The 22,065-nt window shown below is 39.9% G+C and overlaps 1 protein-coding gene across 2 annotated transcripts in view; it reads right to left on the reverse strand.

Annotated features, from left to right (window-relative positions):
- The window catches only part of fam184ab (family with sequence similarity 184 member Ab), a 151,905-nt gene extending 137,491 nt beyond the window's left edge, over window positions 1-14,414 (reverse strand). For both annotated transcript variants that reach the window (XM_058379691.1, XM_058379690.1), the window contains exon 1: window positions 13,711-14,414. In XM_058379691.1, the coding sequence (XP_058235674.1) occupies window positions 13,711-13,845 (135 nt within the window). In that variant the 5' untranslated portion in view covers window positions 13,846-14,414. The remainder of the gene's footprint in view (window positions 1-13,710) is intronic.
- Window positions 14,415-22,065: the final 7,651 nt, after the last annotated feature.

A 22,065-nucleotide genomic window follows, 5' to 3' on the forward strand; every position in this document is an offset into this window, starting at 1 on the left:
CTCACATTGCGTCAGTAATGCTCTTTTCCTCATAAACACCTGCACAGATTTTGTTGTCGGACTGTACATAGTGTACGGCAACAGACTTAGACAACTGAGACAAATCGTAACCGATCTACAGACTTCAGCTCCATCACAACTGAATTCAGAGAGAATATTAATAAACGATCTCTTGACTGCAGAATTAATCTCAGCTCATCAATGTACTAGCATGGAAGGATTGGGATTCTGTACTTATTAACTATACTTCTATCTTGCATTAAACTTGTTGCTATGGAAACAAGCTCTGGCTTGTTGCTGCGTTCTTGTTCAGAGACTGGAAGCTTAATAATAAATAGTGATAAATACTACAGGATAAACAGCTATTGACAGTTACTGGATATCCTTCTCTACTGTGGATTTGATATTAATCACAGCTCATCAGATTAATAGCACTAAAGATAGAGGTGTAAACTTCAGCCTTGGTGCATAAGGCAGTGATTCAGTATTTGATAAAAGGATGCCATTTGATTCGATTTAATCATCTCTGATCAATATATGAGCAACTTTTGTTCAGAATCTAGAGAACTGTAAATTCACAAATGATGATGATGATGATGGATACTACAAATTACCTTGCTAGACTATTTACACAAATTCTCGAATAATAATAATAATGATAATAATAATAATAATAATAACAACAATAACAACAATAACAATAATAACAATTATAATAATGATAATAGAAATATTATTATTATTATTATTATTATTATTATTATTATTATTATTATTATTAATAATAATAATAATAAATTATTATTATTATTGCTACTAAATTCAATTTAGATTGATTCACTGAGCCAAATCAATGACCGTTAAATGAATCTACTCTATTTTTTATTTATTTTTTTATTTTTTAAATAAAGAACTTTAATCTTACAAAATCTGTCACATTAAATGTGGTCGAAGACTTGGAGCCTGTTTGTATTTTATAATAAATACAAATAAATACCTCTAATAGATATTCGCATCCTTACGGCTCCCATTGACAGATTTTATTAACACAAAGGAAGAAGTAAGTAAATTAATTGCACAAGCATGAAATAGTAGCCTACAGGATAAATAATAATAATAATAATAATAAATTCCTGTATGTGTATTGCAACTGTGTGTGTTCTTTTAGGTTGACTATTAGGAATATTTCCCTTGTTTCTGCTCCCTTTAGTAATTAGGCGTGTGACCTACTGGAAAAAAAATTCTAGTGTCTAAATTTTTTGCACTGTGTCTAAAAGTTTGCATTTTCCCTGCAACAATGTTTTTATTCAACACAATGACCAAAAAAAAAAAAAGATGATGTGATAACTCACACAATATGATCAGGGAAACCTGTGTCTTACTCTGCTGTCTGAGCCACACTGCTTCAATAATGCATGAAGTCATCCTTCAGGGACAAAAAAAAAAAGCAGTGGCAGCAGAAAGAGCAATATCTATTTGCTCATGCTATCCTGTTGTACATGCTAATGCTGGGTCTTAGACCAGGGGGAAATGATAAAGTTGTATGTGTGAGTGGGATAGGAATGTAGAATGAATAACATTTGAATCATGAAATGTTGAAATTCATTTTTCGAATTTTTTCGTCATTTGGAGATCTCAAAAGGCAACAATTAGTGCATTCAACACTATCAGACATTGTGAGTTATAAGAAACACAACCTCTCAATGAAACAGGAGTTGTTGTAATGAGTGTAGAAGTTGTATTTATGAGTCTCGTGTGTTCAAACGGCTTGAAATCAAGTGCATCAGACTTTGCAAGTTAAAAGAAATACAACCTTGAAATGAAACATAGGTGCTGTTGGGAGCAAGTAGTAAAGGCTCTGGGTTGTTGATCAGAAGATCAGGGTTCAAGCCCCAGCACTGCCAAGCTGCCACTTTTGGGCAATTTAGCAAGACACTTAAGCCTTTCTGCTCCAGGGGTGCTTTATCATAGCTGCCCCCTGCTCTCTGACCCTAACATCCTCAGCTGGGATATGTGAAGAAAAGTATCCCACTGTGCTGTAATGTATGTGTGGTGATAATAATAATAAAGGCTTATAATACACTATATTGCCAAATGTTTTGGGACGTCTGCCTTTACATGCACATGAATGTAATATGGAGTTGGCCCGCCCTTTGCAGCTATAACATCTTCAACTCTTCTGGGAAGACTTTCCACAAAGTTTAGGAGTGTGTTTATGGGAATGTTTGACCATTCCTTTAGAAGCACATTTGTGAGGTCAGGCACTGCTGTTGGATGAGAAGGTCTGGCTCACAGTCTCCACTCTAATTCATCCCAAAGGTGTTCTATCAGGTTGAGGTCTGGACTCTGTGATGTTTCTCCACACCAAACTCCCTCATCCATGTCTTTATGGACCTTGCTTTGTGCACTGGTGTACAGTCATGTTGAAACAGGAAAGGGTCATCCCCAAACTGTTCCCACAACGTTGGGAGCATGTAATTGTCCAAAATGTCTTGAAGCATTAAGAGTTCCTTTCACTGGAACTAAGGGGCCGAGCCCAACCCCTGAAAAACACCTGAATTCAATGATTTGGAGGGGTGTCCCAAAACTTTTGGCAACATAGTGTATGTGTAGAGTCTCACATGTTCAAATGGCTTGAACTCATGAACTGTGAAACTGTTTGTGTACTGGTTTATTTATTCAAATGACACAACTGCATTATTTCTAAAATATTGTTTTTGTCAAGTCCCTTTTTCCTGCTCCACACTTCCTCACAAACACGGAACCTGCAAAACAAGGCCCTGAAATCCACAAAACTAAACCTATTACAGGCTTTAAAGAAATCCTCTGTTCTCGTCATGTCGTTTTTACAGCGAATCTTCATGTTCACCAGCTCAGCAGGGCTAACACAGGGTTAAACAAGCCATCACTGGAGATCAGAAGCGCAGATTCTTCTGCCTGGTGCTAAAGCGCTGCACAGGGGAGGAAAAAGAGAGCATTGCATGATGCACGAGCGAGCAAGGCTTTGATGTTCGACGCGTTCCGACCTGCTCTGACATCCCGTGTCCTGCTCTGTCATCGCCTCAACGTGACACGACCGCTCTCCTGAATATCTCGATGAGGACGGGATTGCTATTCTACCACACTGAAGAGGTGCAGGAAGCTGAGAGGGAGGGAAGAGCGCTGACAAACAAAATCACCTGGCAGCGTTCGAGCACCACTGAGATTCTTCGTATTACTGTTAAAGAAAGAATGAAAAGAAGGGTGAGGTGTTGACAGAGGAGAGGAAAAAATAAAAAAATCAGGAATGCAGAATCCTTTCTGTGTAAAAAAAAAAAAAAAAAGAAAAAGAAAAGTGGGTTACAGTATTGCCACTGAAAGTATATAGGGCTCTAAATGGAAATTTTCTAAATAAATTACGATTTATAGATTGAATGTGAATGAAAATCTATGGTGAGATTGAATTTTGTGATTTAACACAAGGTCAGACTTTTATATGGATAAAATTATGAAGTGCACTCGCTTAAAGTGAGAAATAAGTGTTGTAGACAAAAGCTGGGTCAAAACATCGCTACTATACAAAAGTGCAAGTTAAACTAGCCAACATATGATTCACGAGTTTGATCTTGGTTTAGAAAGCTAGAAGTCGTGTTCAGTTATGTGCACAATTAAGTGTTGTTGCTTAAAATAAAAAAAGACAGCAAATAAAAATACATCATTTTTTCGTCATGCTTTCTGTCACTGTCCTTATAGCTCGTTCTTCTGATATATCATGAGTGTAATAACACACACACACACACAGATTGAATAAAAGCTTGCTGAATTTACAACATTCGAATGCGTACATCGGTTCCACGAGATTGAACTGAATAACATTAACACCATTCGTTTTTGTGCTAGAAATATTTAAGATGCAAAGTCTACATTGTGTGGGTGTTTGACATGAATAAGGTGGAAAAATAGACTTGCCCAGGTGCTGCTGTACTAGCATCCTCCATCCAAGCAAGGCAGCTGGTTGAGCTATAATGGTATAAGGGTACACAATGGGATGTAGTAGCTTTAGTGGTTAAGGTGTTGGCCTGCTGATCAGAAGGTTGAGAGTTTGAATGCCAGGTCCAACAAGCTACCACTGCTGGGCCCCTGAGCAGGGCCCTAAATCCTCAGATGTATAAAATTAGAGTCGCTCTGGATAAGGGCATCTACCAAATGCTGTAAATGTCTTTAAGGAGCGCTTGGTTGATGAACCTGACCTTCAGATTAAACTCACTTTTATTTCTATAGTGCTTTTAACAATGGACATTGTCACAAAGCAGCTTTACAGAAATTGAGGATATACGTGCTAAATGTTAAATTTATTGTGTTAAGTGAGCAAGCCAGAGGATGTGGACCTCCTAAGATGATTATATGGAAGAAGACCTTGAGAGCTACCAGACTCAAAACAATGTGAGGAACCAGACTCAAAACCTTGAGAGGAACCAGGCTCAAAACCTTGAGAGGAACCAGGCTCAAAACAATGAAAGGAACCAGGCTCAAAACCTTGAGAAGAACCAGGCTCAAAACAATGAAAGGAACCAGGCTCAAAACCTTGAGAAGAACCAGGCTCAAAACAATGAAAGGAACCAGGCTCAAAACAATGAAAGGAACCAGGCTCAAAACAATGAAAGGAACCAGGCTCAAAACCTTGAGAAGAACCAGGCTCAAAACAATGAAAGGAACCAGGCTCAAAACCTTGAGAGGAACCAGGCTCAAAACCTTGAGAGGAACCAAGCTCAAAACCTTGAGAGGAACCAGGCTCAAAACCTTGAGAGGAACCAGGCTCAAAACAATGAAAGGAACCAGGCTCAAAACCTTGAGAAGAACCAGGCTCAAAACAATGAGAGGAACCAGACTCAAAACCTTGAGAGGAACCAGACTGAAAAGGGAATCCATGCTCATCTGAGTGACACCGGATAATGTGATAATTTCCCTTCTATAACAGTGTCATGTCATGCACCTCCGCTAAAGATTCCCTCGACACGCTCAACCTCTCCACCAGACTCTTCTTTTTTTTCTTGCACTACACAATACTGTAATTGCACAGTTTCTGGCACAGTAACGGCAAACATCAGCACTTCACTGACTCAAATAAACATAGAGTTCTACCTCTGAGCTGCATTCATATATACATTAATATTTCCCTTTCCTACGTGTAGAGTGAATTCTATTTTTACTGTCATTTTATTAAAGTTCTCTTCTTTATACACACACAGAAATTTTCATACATTTTTATTTTTGATTATATTCTCTTTTATTTCTATTGATTATCTATTTACAATGTGGAAAAGCATTTCACTGCAAGTGTATGGTTGTGTAAATCTGAACGAAACTTGAATTCTAATATAAAATCGGTTTCTTGGTCTCTATGGGTCCTTTAATTCAAGCGTCCCCTATTAGGAAATAGATGCTATACATCTTCATGTTTCAGTTCACAAGAACAGGTTTTGGCTCATGTCCACCTACACCGGTTAGCTTGAGGTGCAGCGTTACAGTACTTGCTGATAAGCAACAAGGCAGCAAACAGAAACACGGCTCGGATTTCACACGTGCGTGCGGTTAGCGATGCCGGACACGTCTCGGCAGCCAGATGGGAATTCTGATGTAGTTTGCATGGCCTATTGATCTGGAGGGTTCGGGCTCTCACACGGTGGAGAATTTCTCTAGCTCTGTGCTGTCGCTGGATGAACGACTTATCGATAAATAAAGAAAGAAAGAAAACCATATTCAGCCTCGCTTCTCATTTGTCCGGACATTGAACGCTAATCATCTTTCAGTAAACCTTCTGTAAAGCTAGAAATCCTGTGTGACGCTCTTGATGTGATGTGAATAAAAGTGAAATGTTTCCCTCCTAATTATTTCACAGCGTCTTCTCTCTCTGTGCCCAAATAAATAAATAAATAAATAAATAAATAAACGTCTCACATTGCCACTAATACGCTAATGTACAGCTTCGTGTTGATCTAAATGAGATCTGACAAAATCAGGAAAACTTTTCGTCAAGGTTAATGCGACTCGCTGCGTAACGAACGCTCACGTCCGGCTCTGACGGCTTCCTCTTTCTGCTTGCAGCTCTTTATTTCAGCTTTGGGAAAGAAAACGTGCTAAATCCTCGAAGCCCTGCGGTAAAGCTCCAGAGAAATGAGATTCTGTGAGGAAGAGCTCGGAGTAAAGAGACTCTAAAATGACTCAGACTAGCATGTCTGATCTAAGGCAAAGTAACAAACACAGATTTATATTTCAGTCTGACTGGAAAAGTTGAGTTTGTTTTAAAGGTTTAGGGATTTGCATAGTTAAATACTTTCGCCTCGAAGCACCGCTCACAGAAACTAGGAGTGAAAAATAAATAAATAAATAAAAATAAATTGATTCTTAGCTCTCAATACTTTCTTCAAAATGACTTTGCATCGACGCACGTATCTCTGTAATCGAATTTTAAAACAATGTGAAGCAAGCCATGATTAAAAGTAAAGCCAGTTCGGTGGTGGAATATAAAGGCGTAGGTGTAGCAAGTGCTCTGCTTTTAGAGCCTCTGTGTGGGCATGCTGCACATTTTATGAATTAAAGACTGACAAAAAAAAAAAATAGAACGGATAAAGATGCACCGTTCTCGTCATTGCCCGAGCTCTGTCTTAGTGAGATAAAGTATTTTTGGAATCTTAACACACGTATCCATCAAGACTTGGAGGCAAAAAACATAATGCAACATCTTTCTCCTGCCAAACAGGAAAGCCTCGAGCAACCGGCGCAGAGAATTTCCAGGTCAATTCCGAGTTTGACTGCGAAAGATTTGTGCTGTTGTTAAAAACCTGAAGCTGATTCACAGGATTTTACTTCATGCGTTAAGGGTGAGGAGTGGACACGCACAAGACTTGAGATGATTGATGATCGTATCAGAAATGGCAGAGTGGTTCAAAGACGGACGGTTTAAACGTCTGTGATTGACGTCTTGTGATGTGTTTGCCTATACTGTAATCCTACACGATCCTTTATACTTCAGAGCAGAGCAACAAAACATTCTAGACAGCTAGTATCATCTCAAGTGGAATTTTTTATTTGGCTAACTATAAATATAAGCCATTTCCTAGTCAAAGTGCAAACAATCAATCAAGAGCACATAACTACCTGCACAGCATAAAAATACCTAAAATGTTTATATACATATATACACCAATCAGGTATAACATTATGAGCAGTGACAGGTGAAGTGAATAAGACTGATGATCTCCTCATCATGGCGCCTGTTAGTGGGTGGGATATATTAGGCAGCAAGTGAACATTTTGTCCTCAAAGTTGATGTTAGAAGCAGGAAAAATGGACAAGCGTAAGGATTTGAGCGAGTTTGATGAAGAGCCAGATAGTGATGGCTAGACGACTGGATCAGAGCATCTCCAAAACTGCAGCTCTTGTGGGGTGTTCCCGGTCTGCAGTGGTCAGTATCTATCAAAAGTGGTCCAAGGAAGGAAAAGTGGTGAACCGGCAACAGGGTCATTGGCGGTCAAGGCTCATTGAATGCACGTGGGGAGTGAAGGCTGGCCCGTGTGATCCGATCCAACAGACGAGCTACTGTTGCTCAAACTGCTGAAGAAGTTAATGCTGGTTCTGATAGAAAGCTGTCAGAATACACAGTGCAGGACGGGTCAGGGCTGTTTTGGCAGCAAAAGCAGGACATAACATAATAATTGCCACTAATAATATGTAATAGGTCACTTCCTGAATAAATTAAGATCATATTCCTGAGTAGAAATTACCATTTCTTTTGGTTGTTCGGAATTTCAAGGTCGGAAGAAAAAAAAATACGATCTTTAGTCCAAGTCTTGCTTTCTTGTTTTGTAATCATTCCTGTGTGATAATAGATCAAAAACAACACAGAAAATAGACTAAATGCTAATACCAGTGACTAGCATCATAGCATCTCATCTTGTAACAGTACAGTAATGTTTGCTGTATTGACATAATTCGTGTATTGTTGCATATTTCTTGCCACGCCCCTCCTCCTCCTCCTTTCCTGTGTCAGCTTTTCAGCTTTCTACACTCCTTTATCCACTATAATCACAAACCAGCCATATTGAAGAAAATCATATACACACACATACACATATATACATATACACACACACACGATAGAGTCGCATTTAAAATAATTCCTGAATCACACCGTGAACCGAAATCTTGGGAGCACTGTGCACTTTTTTTTTTGTTGTTGTTTTTTGTTAGATAGATGCAAATGTGCAAATGCAAATGCGACAGAGTTATATTGCGGCTACGCTCAAAATTGTCTCTGGAATGACTCTTAATCCCGTCTCCGATACTGGCAGCGCTGAAGAGAGCAGCTTGAAGAGAATGTACTGTGGTGCATGAAGTCCTTAAATGTCAGAGAGGATTACTGCAAATACAGTTATTTCCTTTCAGTGTTTGAGGAGGAATGAATGGGAGGGGGGGTAATTTCATCTGGGTTTGTGTAGATTGTGTAAAAAACAAAAACACACGCACAGGATTCTACAGCAATAAACAAATCCTCATTGTGAGGCTCGTCGCTTTCTTTACCGGGATGTAAGTCGTTCGTGCGTGTTCTGTGAATGAGAGAGTTGTTTCCTAAAGAAGGTGTTACAGCATCCCTGTTGCGTTTTGGAGCTTTATCCCTACAGTCCCGGAGGCTACGGCCATCTGCTCAGCACCGTGACGGCCTGTATTCCTCTACACAATGCCGCCAGGGTCATTTTTTTCGACTCTGGATTAAGATGCGCACAAGTGTGTGGCCTATTTTTTATTTTTTTTTGTTTTTATTTCACGCAGTGAGGCAGCTGCCAGCCTAGTGAGGAAATGAGAAGGGGGAAAAATACAAGACAAGCTCGTTGATTAAAGTGTTCTTGTGTTCTTTATCTCGACGTATGGTCGTTGATGAAGATGACGTGGCGGATGAGGCTTTTAAAAGAAATCTGTATAGGGAATAAATCATGCAGTTCTAGGAAAGAGATTAACGATGGGGGGGGTAGTGTGGTGGGCAATTTTAATGCAGCCTAATGTGATATCACTGTTAATTATTTTCCTTGTAACAGCACATGCTGATGCCTTGTTCCGTGTGCGTCCATGATAAAAGTTAGTACCTTACCCACTTATCACTTACACTGATCAGGCATAACATTATCACCACCTGCCTAATATTGTGTTGGTCCCCCTTTTGCTGCGAAAACAGCCCTGACCCGTCCTGCACTGTGTATTCTGACCCCTTTCTATCAGAACCAGCATTAACTTCTTCAGCAGTTTGAGCAACAGTAGCTCGTCTGTTGGATCGGATCACACGGGCCAGCCTTCGCTCCCTGCATGCATCAGTGAACCTTGGCCGCCCATGACCCTGTCGACCGGTTCACCATTGTTCCTTCCTTGGTCCACTTTTGATAGATACTGACCACTGCAGACCGGGAACACCCCACAAGAGCTGCAGTTTTGGAGATGCTCTGATCCAGTGGTCTAGCCATCACAATCTGTCCCTTCATCAAACTCGCTCAAATCCTTACACTTGTCCATTTTTCCTGCTTCTAACACATCAACTTAGAGGACAAAATGTTCACTTGCTGCCTCTAATATATCCCACCCACTAACAGGCGCCATGATGAGGAGATCATCAGTCTTATTCACGTCACCTCTCACTGCTCATAATGTTATGCCTGATCGGTGTATGTTACAGCAGCTGTAGACTCACTGGCTGTCTTCAAACAATGGATGAAGACCTTCCTCTTTCTGAAACGCTCAAACTAGCTCTTATTTCCCTGTTTGTTTTATGTATTGTTGTATAAAAAAAGGCACATTTTTTAGGCTGATGGTATCCTAAGTCTGTGACCTATTAAACCAGTGCTAATGTATTCATTAATAGACACTTTTGTACGTCGCTGTGGATAAGAGTGTCTGTCAAATACCAGAAAAGTAAATGTAAACAGTCATTACCTCACCTTACTCGCTTTTATTTTCTCTCTCTTCACATAAATAGCATCCGGCATATTCCCTCAGGTGAATATGGGCACCTCAGGATGCAAACACAATGCAAACAATCGAACCTGACGATGAAGGAGGATTAGGAAGACGTCGTGATTCGTGTACAGGAAGAAATTCTCAGGAGGCACTGGACACAAAACTGGACACTGTATTTCCAAATTTCCTTCTGAAGCAGTCCGAAATTTCAGAACATTCTACTTACCAGTGCGAAATAATATCAGGTGAAATATTGGCACCCCAAACATTTCACTAGTTCGCATGCAGTCAGTGGAACCTTGAAAAAACACTCACACCTAGCGAAATGCCCAAGTGTCTTGAGAAAAGTAGGCTAACACATGGTAAGGGAAATGCCTTAGATAAGCATTTCTGCACTTGTATATGGAGCATTAATACCCAACGCATGCAGAACTGCAGTAAAACACTCCAGTAGTGTTAGTGCTGAAATCCTGAAGCGCAGGATTTCAAAAAACCTGATAATAATAAATCACCCAGATCCCCAAAAGCGATCACGATTGCTACGGTCGTACAGCGTCACGTCTAAAGCGCTTAATGGTGTACGCAGGCTAATGGTTATTAAATGTTAATTGTTAATGTACGCACACATAACCGGGTACTTTGAACGCTGCACAAGTGTTTTTAAACAATAACCTTGACTACTCTTGGCAGCCTGAAGTGCCTGAGGGTTGCCAAGTTTGGCAAAACAGTGCAAGTCGGGACACGGCATCATCTATAATTTGTCAGAGTGCAGACATGGGCAGTGAGAGCGAGTCCATAAAGACAGCCTTAAAACAGAACAAAGCCTCGAGCCACGCTTTGAATGGAATACAGAGGATGAGGCAATCTGCTCTCGGGGCTTAATCTTCACCTCGTAATCATATTCTCATGTCTGTTTCTAAGAGGAATTTTTAGCAGATTTTTTTTGACGGGGCTTGGTTCGTTCTCCTGAAGCGCGGTTTATCCCAAACTGGTCATCCTGGTCAGCTGATTCACAAACCGTGAGTAAAGATGGAGTGTTACGGCCATGCTGAGGGCTCGTGGTATAACGTTAGCAGCCTGAATGGAGGTGTTGGATTGCACAGTGTGAAAACAACAACGTAAACGAACACCATTTTTGTGAGATGTTATCATCAAGATATAGTTAGTATCATTAGATGTCTAGAGTCAGTGATCTTGTGCCCATTACAGCGTCCTTGGATGTGGCGTTCTGCATTCTGAGATGCTTTTCTGTTCACTGCAGAGTGGCTAGATGAGTCTTTTTGACTCAAATCAGTCTGATAAATTTTCCTCTGACCAACGAGGCGTCTGACCCTTCCTGCAGAACTGCTGATAACTCTATGGTGTTAGTTTTTCACACCATTCAGTGTAGACTGTTGTGCGTAAAAATATCAGAAGATCAGGAGTTTCTGAAATACTCACACCAGCCTGTCTGTCACCAACGAGCACAACACGCCATGGAGATCACATATTTAGATCCATAGATCCATTTTGATCCATCAACTACATCTGCATGCTTTTATGCAGGCTGCTGACTGGACAACTACACGAATGTGCATGTGTATAGGTATTCCTATTCCTGTGTTATTTATTTATTGACCCATTTTACCAGAATATGTTTCGCTCAAATCCTTATTTGCTTATTGCAGCTTTCACATACGAGCCTAAAATTGGAGAAAAACCCCCGAAACAAAACAGTTCTCAAATGCGACTGGTCAGAAGGTATTTGTGTTTCACACACAGCATTTTCAAGTAACGATTTTTAGGTCATTTGATTGAATTGTTTTTGTATTCAAGTTGAAGGAAATACAAGTGAATAAATTGAAACAGATGATTTATCAAATCCACAATGCTGCACTACATCAATACAGCAATTATGTGCTACCTGATTATTATTGAAACATTTACATCAAATATATTAAGAGTGTTTTATTCTTTTTGAAAAGCATCAGAAAATGATTAACTGGGAAACATGCTGAATCAAAGGTATTTCTAAGATAAGATAAGATAAAGGATTTTTTTTTTGCCAGAGACTGCTTAAAATAAATAAATATAAATGAAAAATAAGTGAAATAATCTCTCTCTCTCTATTATTTATATTATATATAAATAAATATATGTATATATATATATATATATATATATATATATATATATATATATATATATATATATATATATATATATATATATACACACACATACACATATACACATATACACATGCACACTATTGCTTATCACACTGATTTGTTCTAATAAAACCTTGAACAAATTCTCCAATACATTTATGAGATGTTCTCTGTGTGACCTGAACGTTACTAACATTTACATATATATTTAATCCTTTTATTTATTTATTTATTTATTTATTTATCTATCTATCCCATCCCTCCTCACTGGTGGCTGTTAGAGGTGCATGATAGACAAACACTCTTAAATAGACAAGAGTGGTGCGACAGAAATGTTTCTGCCCCATCGTCCAGAGATTTTGACTAGTTATAAGTGATCAGGAGTCTGAGAGGGACTGAGGTGGGAGGGATGTTATTTTCTCTCCACTCTCAATCAAAACGGGTAGCTTAGTGGGAAAGACGTTGGATTACTGATCAGAAGGTTGAGAGTTTGCCACTGCTGGGCCCCTGAGCAAGGCCCTTAACCCTCAATTGTAGGAAATGAGATAAACTCTAAGTCGCTCTGGATGCCTGTAATGTAATGTAAAACAACTCCAGCCCATCGTGGGTCTGTGTGAGCTTATGAATGTGGAAGAGAGCTGAATGCTTTCCTCCGAGTGTCTTACACTGCCCTGTGATGCATTACGAGTGATAAAACGATGTGTTCATCATCCTCCCTGCTTTTGTATTATGGTTAGAGATGAGTGGTGGATTCGAAAATGGGCCACGAGAAAACTGAGGATAAATACATAATACGGCCACGTCACGCTACTCCTTCTAAGATGGCATTAAGAAAAATATTGACTGTTAAGCCTTCTTAAAAAAACAACAAGGAGTCACACAAACCCGAGTTCATCATATGAGCTATTATACCGCACAGCATAATGCACACATTTTGTATAATGGCAGTTTACCTGCACAAACACACCTGATTTAATGACATTTAGTAGGACAGAGCGGAAGGAAGACCAAACTGTGCATGGATGTCAAAGCACAGCTGTTCGTGCAGAATATGAGCTCTACTTGATTCAGACACTGACTGGCAGCAGATTGGAGTCTAATAGGAACAAACATCTGCGTCGTGGATGTTCCGCAACAGTAAACGTAACAATAAACGGATAAAGAAAAAAAAAAAAAAACTCCAACTTTGGAGTAGTCACGGTAACGCCTCTTCTTGTCGAGACACATCAGAGCGTTTTATATGTTTAATATACAATGGAGTTGAGATTTTGAGACAGCACCATCACCTGACAGAGGTTTCAGAGTTCATATTTCTCTCGAGGACAGTTTCAGAGACTTGTAGAATGCGTGCCGAGGAGCCCTGAAGCCGTTCTGGTGTTTTTGGGGGCTGAAAGAAAGAGCTGTGCAACTTATCCAGATGAATAATGATGAATTCGGATTTGGTTTGGTGCCCTAATTAATTCTGACTGATTGGTGGCAGTGTCTGTGCATGCAAATGATGGTCAGCATCACCACTTCAGTGCACTTCCAATCATCTCCCTCTCTCTCTCTCTCACACACACACACACACACACACTACCTTAGTGAGCTGTGCGATCTTCTTGCTCATCTTCAGATGCAGGTCCTGTGTGTACTCCATGGTCATGCCTGATCCTGAAGCGCTGTATTTTCCAGCAGGATTGTAGTATTGCTGCCATCCCGCTCCAGTCGCCATCTTCACCCAGTCCTTCACAAGCTCTCAGTGTGGTTAAATCAATGACAATGAAAGACGAGGTGATGCTGAAATGATGCTCTTTTCCCCCCCTCCCTTCTGTATCCAACCACAGGAATTCAAACGCAACGAGAACCTTCCTTAATAACCCTCATGTTTGTTTGTTTGTTTGTTTGTTTTTCTCAGCTGGCTATAATAAACCCAGCACTGCCTGTACAAAGCTATTTCAGTAAATTATTGACTCAGTGCGGCGTTTATGATCGTGTTGTAGATGCTAGAACATTTTGATCGCTTCTTTTTTAACGAGGAAGATGGATTAAAGCAGCTAGCACGAGACCTGCTACATCCGAAAGCCTCCTTATTTAATATATATATAGAGAGAGAGATCTGTCCAAAACGCCAAATTTCTTTAGGTTTGAATCGGAGCAGACATTCGTTTGCAGTAAAAACGCGATACAATCCGAAACATATAGAAAAGAAAGAAAAGAAAGAAAAGAGAGCGAAGGAACCCGGTTAGTGCATTAGAGTCGGCTGAGTGTGTGACAGGCTGCGCGCGCGGCTGCTGCTGCACTGACTCTGTTGCCATGGATCACCTCAACAGTTTACCTTACCCCTCTCTGGCGTCACTTCCGCCTGCCTCCAGACCCCGCCTCCATGAGCCAGGAGTCGTTAGATGATCCACTTCAGGTGCTAATTAGCATAATTGACAGCGTGACGAACCAATCAGCGTTCTAGTATCAGCGACTCGTGCCACGAGCTTTAAAATGGTCAGTTTAGTACATAGTATGATGTATTTATGTGATTATTTATTTATTTATTTATTTGCTTGAATTCACTCACACTTCAATTATGATGGGCGTGGTCTCTAGCAGAAGGACCCCGCCCCCATCCACAGGGCATGGAGAAGCCATGAATGGATTAATGAGGATAAATATAATGTCAAATATTATGACCTTATAATTATATCTTTTATACTTTTTATTGAATATACACTACATTGCCAAAAGTTTTGGGACACCCCTCCAAATCAACGAATTCAGGTTGCGGTCAGAGCGCAGGGTCAGCCATGATACAGTGACCCTGGAGCAGAGAGGGTTAAAGGCCTTGCTCAAGGGCCCAACAGTGTCACACTTGGCAGTGCTGGGGCTTGATCTTCCAGTCAACGACCCCAAGTAATTGAATCTAAAATAAAAAAATATATATGAACATTGAATAACTTATCACAATTATATGTTATACTATATGATACAATTATATTATATTCAAAGCTGATCAAGTCAACATTCACATTACGTTTAAATATACCGAGTTCGCTCAGGATCTCACAAAGTACACACATTTTTTCGGAATAAACTGGATTTTCACCAATAGAAAATTTCTTTACAAGCAATTTATAAATTCGCATGCTCATTTGTTTCTTTGATAAACTGGGCCAATGATCATGATATCCATTGCTACTGAGCAGCCTCCAGTATCTACAGCATGTATGACTGTCCACTTGCTTATCTTCAGCACTCTGTTCATATTAAACTTGTCCTCAGGATCCAGAAGACGAGTGTGTGATTATGCAGTGTATATTCTGTGTGTACTACAAAATGACATATTAATTTAATATAGATTTTTTTTTTTTTTTTGCAGTAATACTGCAGGCGTTCGGGTTCTGCTTGCTTTTCCCTGCAATGGAAGCTGATGCAGTTCATTAAGCAAAATGATGCTGGGTTGATTGAGTTTTTTTTTTTTTTTGTAAAATAGGGCAAGGCCTCATTTATTTGCCTGCTGATAAATAATGCATAACTCTTCCTCTGACTCTGACTCTCTAGCTACTGAAATATGCTCTTTTACTGCTACTGTTCAGAGGCTCACAAACACCACATAAATAGTATATGTAGGCCAAGCAAACGATCCCAACCACAGGCTGTAGCAGAGACAGATGAGAGCTTTGGGGAGGAACGATGATCGATGTTCTGCTGTTCTCTTCCACATGACGAGGCTGCAAAAAATCTTTCGTAACAACACTGGCACACACAGACACGCTGGTCCTAACAGAGAGGGCGGGGATTGAAACTATAGTCGTTTTTTTTTTCTCCTCAGCGTCACATGACAGATGTGCTTCTTATACTACACAGGATCACAGGGAACCTGGAGCCAATCCCAGGGGACTCGGGGCACAAGGAACCCGCTGTACATGCTATCATTACATGTTAAGTTGCCTTTATTTGTCACATATACATTACTGCACAGTGAAATTCTTCTTCACATATCCCCTCCCTTGAAGGGTTGGGGTCAGAGCGAAGGGTCACCCATGATACAGCACCCCTGGAGCAGGGTGGGTTGCACAAGGGCCCAACAGTGGCTGCTTGGCGGTGCTGGGGCTTGAACCTTGATCATCCGGTCAAAGACCCAGAGCCTTAAACACTTGAGTTGCCACCACCCCCAAAACATGTCAGCTTTGTCAGAAGAGGGATTCGAACCCACGCCTCCAGGGTAGACTGCGACCCGAACGCAGCGCCTTAGACTGCTCGGCCATCCTGACTACTACACATGCTCACATCACACACTATGGACAATTTAGAGATGCCAATCAACCTACTCGCATGTCTTTGGACTGTGGAAGGAAACCAGAGACCCTGGTGGAAAGCCCTGTAGTATGGGGAGAACGTGCAAACTCCAAGAACACAGGTACTCGAACCCCCATCCCCATGTGCATGGGGTTCATAAAGTGTACAGTGTGTTAGTATATATCTTTAGCAATGTTGAGAATAAAGAAAAACGACCCCGATAATCTTAATGACAGCACTTTTCTTCTTTCATTTTTAAAGCCAACTTAAATTATACCTCTTCTCCTAAGATTTTCCGCTTCTTTTGTTTCTGTGTGTGTGTGTGAAACCTCGAGAGTTAGAAAGGACCAGGAAGACACTAAATGGAGCGTATTATTGTACCACTGTTATGATAAATAGATATAAAACTCTATTAAGCAACCGAATAAATGATTTATAAACATCGTTTAAAATCCACTATTCAATGTCACTCAGGAAAAAATAATAAATAAAAACATAATAACAACCTAACATGCATTTATTTTCAGAATAACCTCGAAGTTTACAGTTGAAACACTGCAATGCAATATTTCCATATATTGCTATTTGGAGCTAATGGAGTGAGGCCAGGGTAAATCAATTACAATTTTCAAAACCGTAGGATTTATAACAGCCAATAACGGGTTAAAAATGACGGGTCAGTGTTAGACACTGCCTATTTTATGTATTTAAATCGTATTATATTTAATAGTCACCTCTGATATTGTGCCTAATTTGGAAAAAGAAGCTTACAGGGAAATTCAATTATTTGGGTGAATACAGATCTGTTCATCCTCCGTAGAAGAGGACGAGAGAAAGAAAATGGTCAATTAAGAATACTGTGGTCAGTATTTTACTTGATCCAGCTTACACAAATATTTGATGAAGCCAAAAGAGAGAGAGAGAGAGAGAGAGAGAGAGGCTTTTTCTCTTCCTCGCAGCTTTAATTAAATGCAACTGGAACAGGATTTCTTGTAGAAATGCAGAATTTTCTAACAGCACTGCTCTTATACCATGATGTGAGTAGGAGTACGCGCCAATTATAAGGATCGCACCCAAACCGAACAAATTAAATAGTAACCCACATAATGATGCTTATTTCAGAGATAATTAATAAGAAAACATGATGCTGGCTTACATGATTAGACTACAGAAACTCACAAAGATTCACAATAATGATTTCCGCAATAAAGTAGAATCCTCCCAAGATGTTCAGCTGTGTACAGAATACGATAAGCTACACTAAAACACCAGTTTTGCCTTGTGATGGCTTCAGAAACCGTTCGGAATAGCGAAAGCACTCCAGTGAGTCAAGCTGACTTAACATATCCCTAGGAGCATCGAGGATGGGTAATCTAACATGATTAGTCAGATAAACGCGATAATCTGCTCCGCCCTTTATACAGAACCGTGTCATAGATCTGTTCGAACATTTAATGGACCTAATGCATACCACTAGCAGTGCTGACTGCAGCACTAATTGTACACGTTGTCATGGTTTTTTTCTGTTGAAAAGTAACCGAGTCCTTTTATAAGGGCATTGTGAAGAAAAAAAAATAATCGACGTCTTTGGAAAATAGGACGCTTGTGGCCATGAGGAGAGTTGCTAGGCAATGACTCACGTCTTATCCCTGAGAGGTTTAAATGTTAACAGAGAGGTGGCGTGACGATTTCTCTCACTTTCCAGGACGTTTTTGTTGTGCTGGAGATCTCTGGACAAGCGTGTGTTTGTGACCTCGTGAAGCAGGCGATGTGACGGAGGAAGGAAATTGGGTCTGTCGGCTTTCAGGGTGTTTTAGACGTGTGTTTTTCCCTCTTACCTTTACCTTACATAGAATTTTAGTGGTTGAAGATAAACACCTTTAAATTTTAGATGCTTGGAGCATCTCAGGGAGAAATTTAGAACTGAAACGACTCTTGATTAATCACCTGAGGGATCTAATAAGCGTAGACCAACCCGATAGGATCAGCAACGCTAAAACAACATAACACAGTTCAAATAACACAACACTCGAGCCAGCAAAGTTAAGCAGATAGTACACAAAAGTCACAATCCTACCTGACCAGATGAGAATAGATAAAGAAATGGGTTTGATATCATCATTTACTTTGAAGATACAACAGAAACTAGCCTATTTTTGTTTTTTGGCTATTTTCTATGAATATATTGCCCCTAGTAGGCTAGGGAAAAATTCAGAAATACTCAGAAAACACTACAGTGCCTCCAGGTGGTCCAGCCGGCAGGATCCCGTGCTCTCATTGCCGTGGCTCGGGTTCGTTTCCGGTCCCAAGCCCGGATAAAATAAAACCTGATCGAAACATGTGGACCAAATGATCTGCTGTGGGAGCAGCCGCAAGAACAACGACTTATGAAATTCCCTGAGTGTCTACTTTCACATGAGCTCCATATTAACCACCACTGTGGAGTGGAACATGACAAAGAAACTCCCAGTTCCTTGCAACCCAGTATGATAAGTTGTGTAGAGAATGGATGGACGGATTAATGCAACAAAGCAAGATCAAAATAGCTAACTCTTCATCTTCTCGAAACATTCCTCTATTTCAGGTTGTATCCTCAGACCACCCACTGCGTATCAGCCCCAAGCTACAGCATTAATAACCATTACCCTGTTTTACAGTGGGTTTGGGGTTTGTCTCAAGCACATTTCCAAGCATACTGATGGTGTGTACTGGCAGAAAGATAAACGCTGGTCTTATCAGAGTCCAGTAGATGAGATGATATAAGAAGATAAGAAAAGACGCAGTAGTAGAAAGCAGCATCTCTTCTTCATTTAGATTCATCTCCTCTTGCCTGGGCATGTAGCTTCCAACCTGACAGTGTACTGCTTTTTAAAATTTTTTATTTTTATTTAAGATCCAGAATTAAATTACAGAGGTTGAGCTGTGGTATATGTCATAGATAAAAAATTTTAACTTCATACCATAAATAATACCCCCCCCAAAAAAAAGGAACATTATTGTGTTTTAAGAAACAAAATGCATGGCACTGCTAAACAGCTGTTATTTCTTACTATGAGCCCGTGTCCATTTTTAAGACGCTAAAGAATGACTTGAGTCTATAATTTGGAGCTTATTTGGTGTCTGCATTATTATACTCTCAGAGTTAGAGGAAGTATGGGCTGCTATACATATCTTTTGCAACTTAATATGTATCTTTCAGCAGGAAATGTGGCCTTAGTGTACCTTTAAAAAGGTTTAAAGGTACTTTTATTACCTTTCAGAGGAAAGCTAGCAGAGGAGTGTAAAAAAGTTTTAGGGAGAAAACACACTCAGTCTCCTGATAAATATTGTCAAATAAATATTCCAGAAGCACTACAACCTCATGCAAAAGAAGGCAAAATGTTCCTCTGTTGACTTTTTCCCTCCTAATGTGTATTCTGATTCATTAATACCTAAGGCACTTTGGATGATCGTGGGATAACGCAGTATATTTGAGGTCGGTATACAAATGTACACACGCTTATTGAACAACACATTGTATTTCTATTACTGATTAGTCCTTATAGCTGCAAGATATTCACTTAGTAATATAAAATGGCTGATTAGCCTCATTTCGCATGTCAAAACAGCTATTCTGACGTCTGCAGCAGCCAGACAGCTACGACAAAAAAATATATAATAGAATCCCATCTTAATTCATTTCGTTCACTACTCCTTGTGAAGGTTTCTTTGTCAAACACTTACCCGCATCCTACCACGCCAGTTTCATATTCATAGGACACGCATGTAAGAGGCTAAACAGCACATGAAAGCGTCCTCTGATCCACGGATGAAGTGCTTACTCTGAGGTGCAGATTAAAATGAATTAAAGGCCCTGCATTTATCGTGACACATTTATCACCTTGCTCTCTTTTACTGAGAAAGCCCCGGGATGAATATATTCGAGTGGATGAAAACACCCACAGGTCCAGAGAATATTTAATATTATAGAACATTTATTTTCACATTTCTGGCAACGAGCTTCAGCGATCTGATTGGTTGTCTGCATGTATATATTACAGTACTAATGGAAAACTGTTGAACTTTAGCAAATTTTTCATAACTATATTTTGCAGCTGGATTTTCGCATTAATCTTGTTTGGAGTCGATGCCAAATTCGATGCATTTTTCGCTCCTGTGAAATTGAAGAACATGGACATCGAATGTCCATGAAAGAATGATTTATTAGTTAAAGGTTTAGTTACTTCTCTGAGGCTTGTGGTTCTGGTAGTTCACACCACAGCCACTTGGTGGTCTTTGCTGTGGAATTTTTTTTTTATTATTAGTTCTGGTAAACAGTATATTAATGTGTTTCATTGCTGAAAGTAAAATTTGTGTCTGATAATAAAGACTGTGACTGATTGTACTCTGATATACAAGCCATAATGACAGGCTTTAAGAGTTATTAGAGGTTCTTTTAGCGGCAAGCAAATGTAATTCTCACCACAAATTTGCCAGTAGACTCCAAGAAAAGTATACGTGACATGCTGCGAAAGATAAAAGACTCTCTACTGAATGCTAAAGGTCTGGCTTGAGAGATTGAATGGAACTGAATTCCATGGATGCAAGGAGACTAAATTACAGCTACTGCCACAAAATCACAATGGCAAGCACAATTCGTTTGTCAGCGATGTATTTACTGGAGATCACTGGGTTCAAGTTCAGGTTTGATGAACTGTAATTTCCTAAATGCCTCGTTCTCTTGATTCGGTCTTTTTAAGGTGGGGAGAAATTGACCTATTCATGCTCATGCTCTAGGACTAGACTTCCAGCTAACATTCCTCCATGGAGTAATGGATTTCCACTCAGCACTCTCTCTCTCTCTCTCTCTCTCTCTCTCTCTCTCAGGAGGAAATGAGGAAGTGGACAATTTATTTCTGGTCTCTGGACAGCTGATTACTGAGCTCTGTCTCATTAGTCTAATCCCCAGGGAGACATCATTGCCCTTTTGCTGAGCTCCTAGCATGTACTGTATATCTACCTGTTCATGGAAATAATTATCACTCAAATGGGGAAACATATATGTTAAGGCTTTCTAATTCTGAACTGGCGTTGCATCAGTCAGTTTTTCGGCAAGAAGAAATTGGTCTATAATGAACTGTACAGAAACTACACTGACCTATTAGTTCCTCAAGAGGTCTTGGTTGCTGTTGTAGAAAGGACATTATTTACATTATGTACTGTCCAGTGTCACCCAAATGAGGATGAGGTTCCCTTCCGAGCCTCAAGGTTTCTTCCTCATATCATCTCAGGGAGTTTTTCCTCACCACCGTTGCCCTCAGGCTTCTCATTAGGGAGAAATGTTAGGGATAAATAGTAACTTCAAACGTTTTTTCTTTATACTTCTGTAAAGCTGCTTTGAGACAAAAGCGCTATAAAAATAAATTGAATTGAATTGATACTACTAGTATTAAAAACACTGATACACAGCACAGACCCTTCACAGATCTCACACAGTTATAAATCCTCATTGTGCATCAAGGTGACAGAGTATAAGGTAGTGTGTGAGTTTCCTAACAGCACTTTCAGATAGAGGACTGAGCGTGACCTGAATGAGCTTCTACGTATTACAAACATCGCTGGAGACAAAGAGACAAGGAGGACAAGACGCTCTTCTTCTTCTTCTTCTTTTTTTTGCTACTTATCT

This window comes from Hemibagrus wyckioides, linkage group LG25 (genome assembly GCF_019097595.1).
Source record: "Hemibagrus wyckioides isolate EC202008001 linkage group LG25, SWU_Hwy_1.0, whole genome shotgun sequence".
Taxonomy (NCBI): domain Eukaryota; kingdom Metazoa; phylum Chordata; class Actinopteri; order Siluriformes; family Bagridae; genus Hemibagrus; species Hemibagrus wyckioides.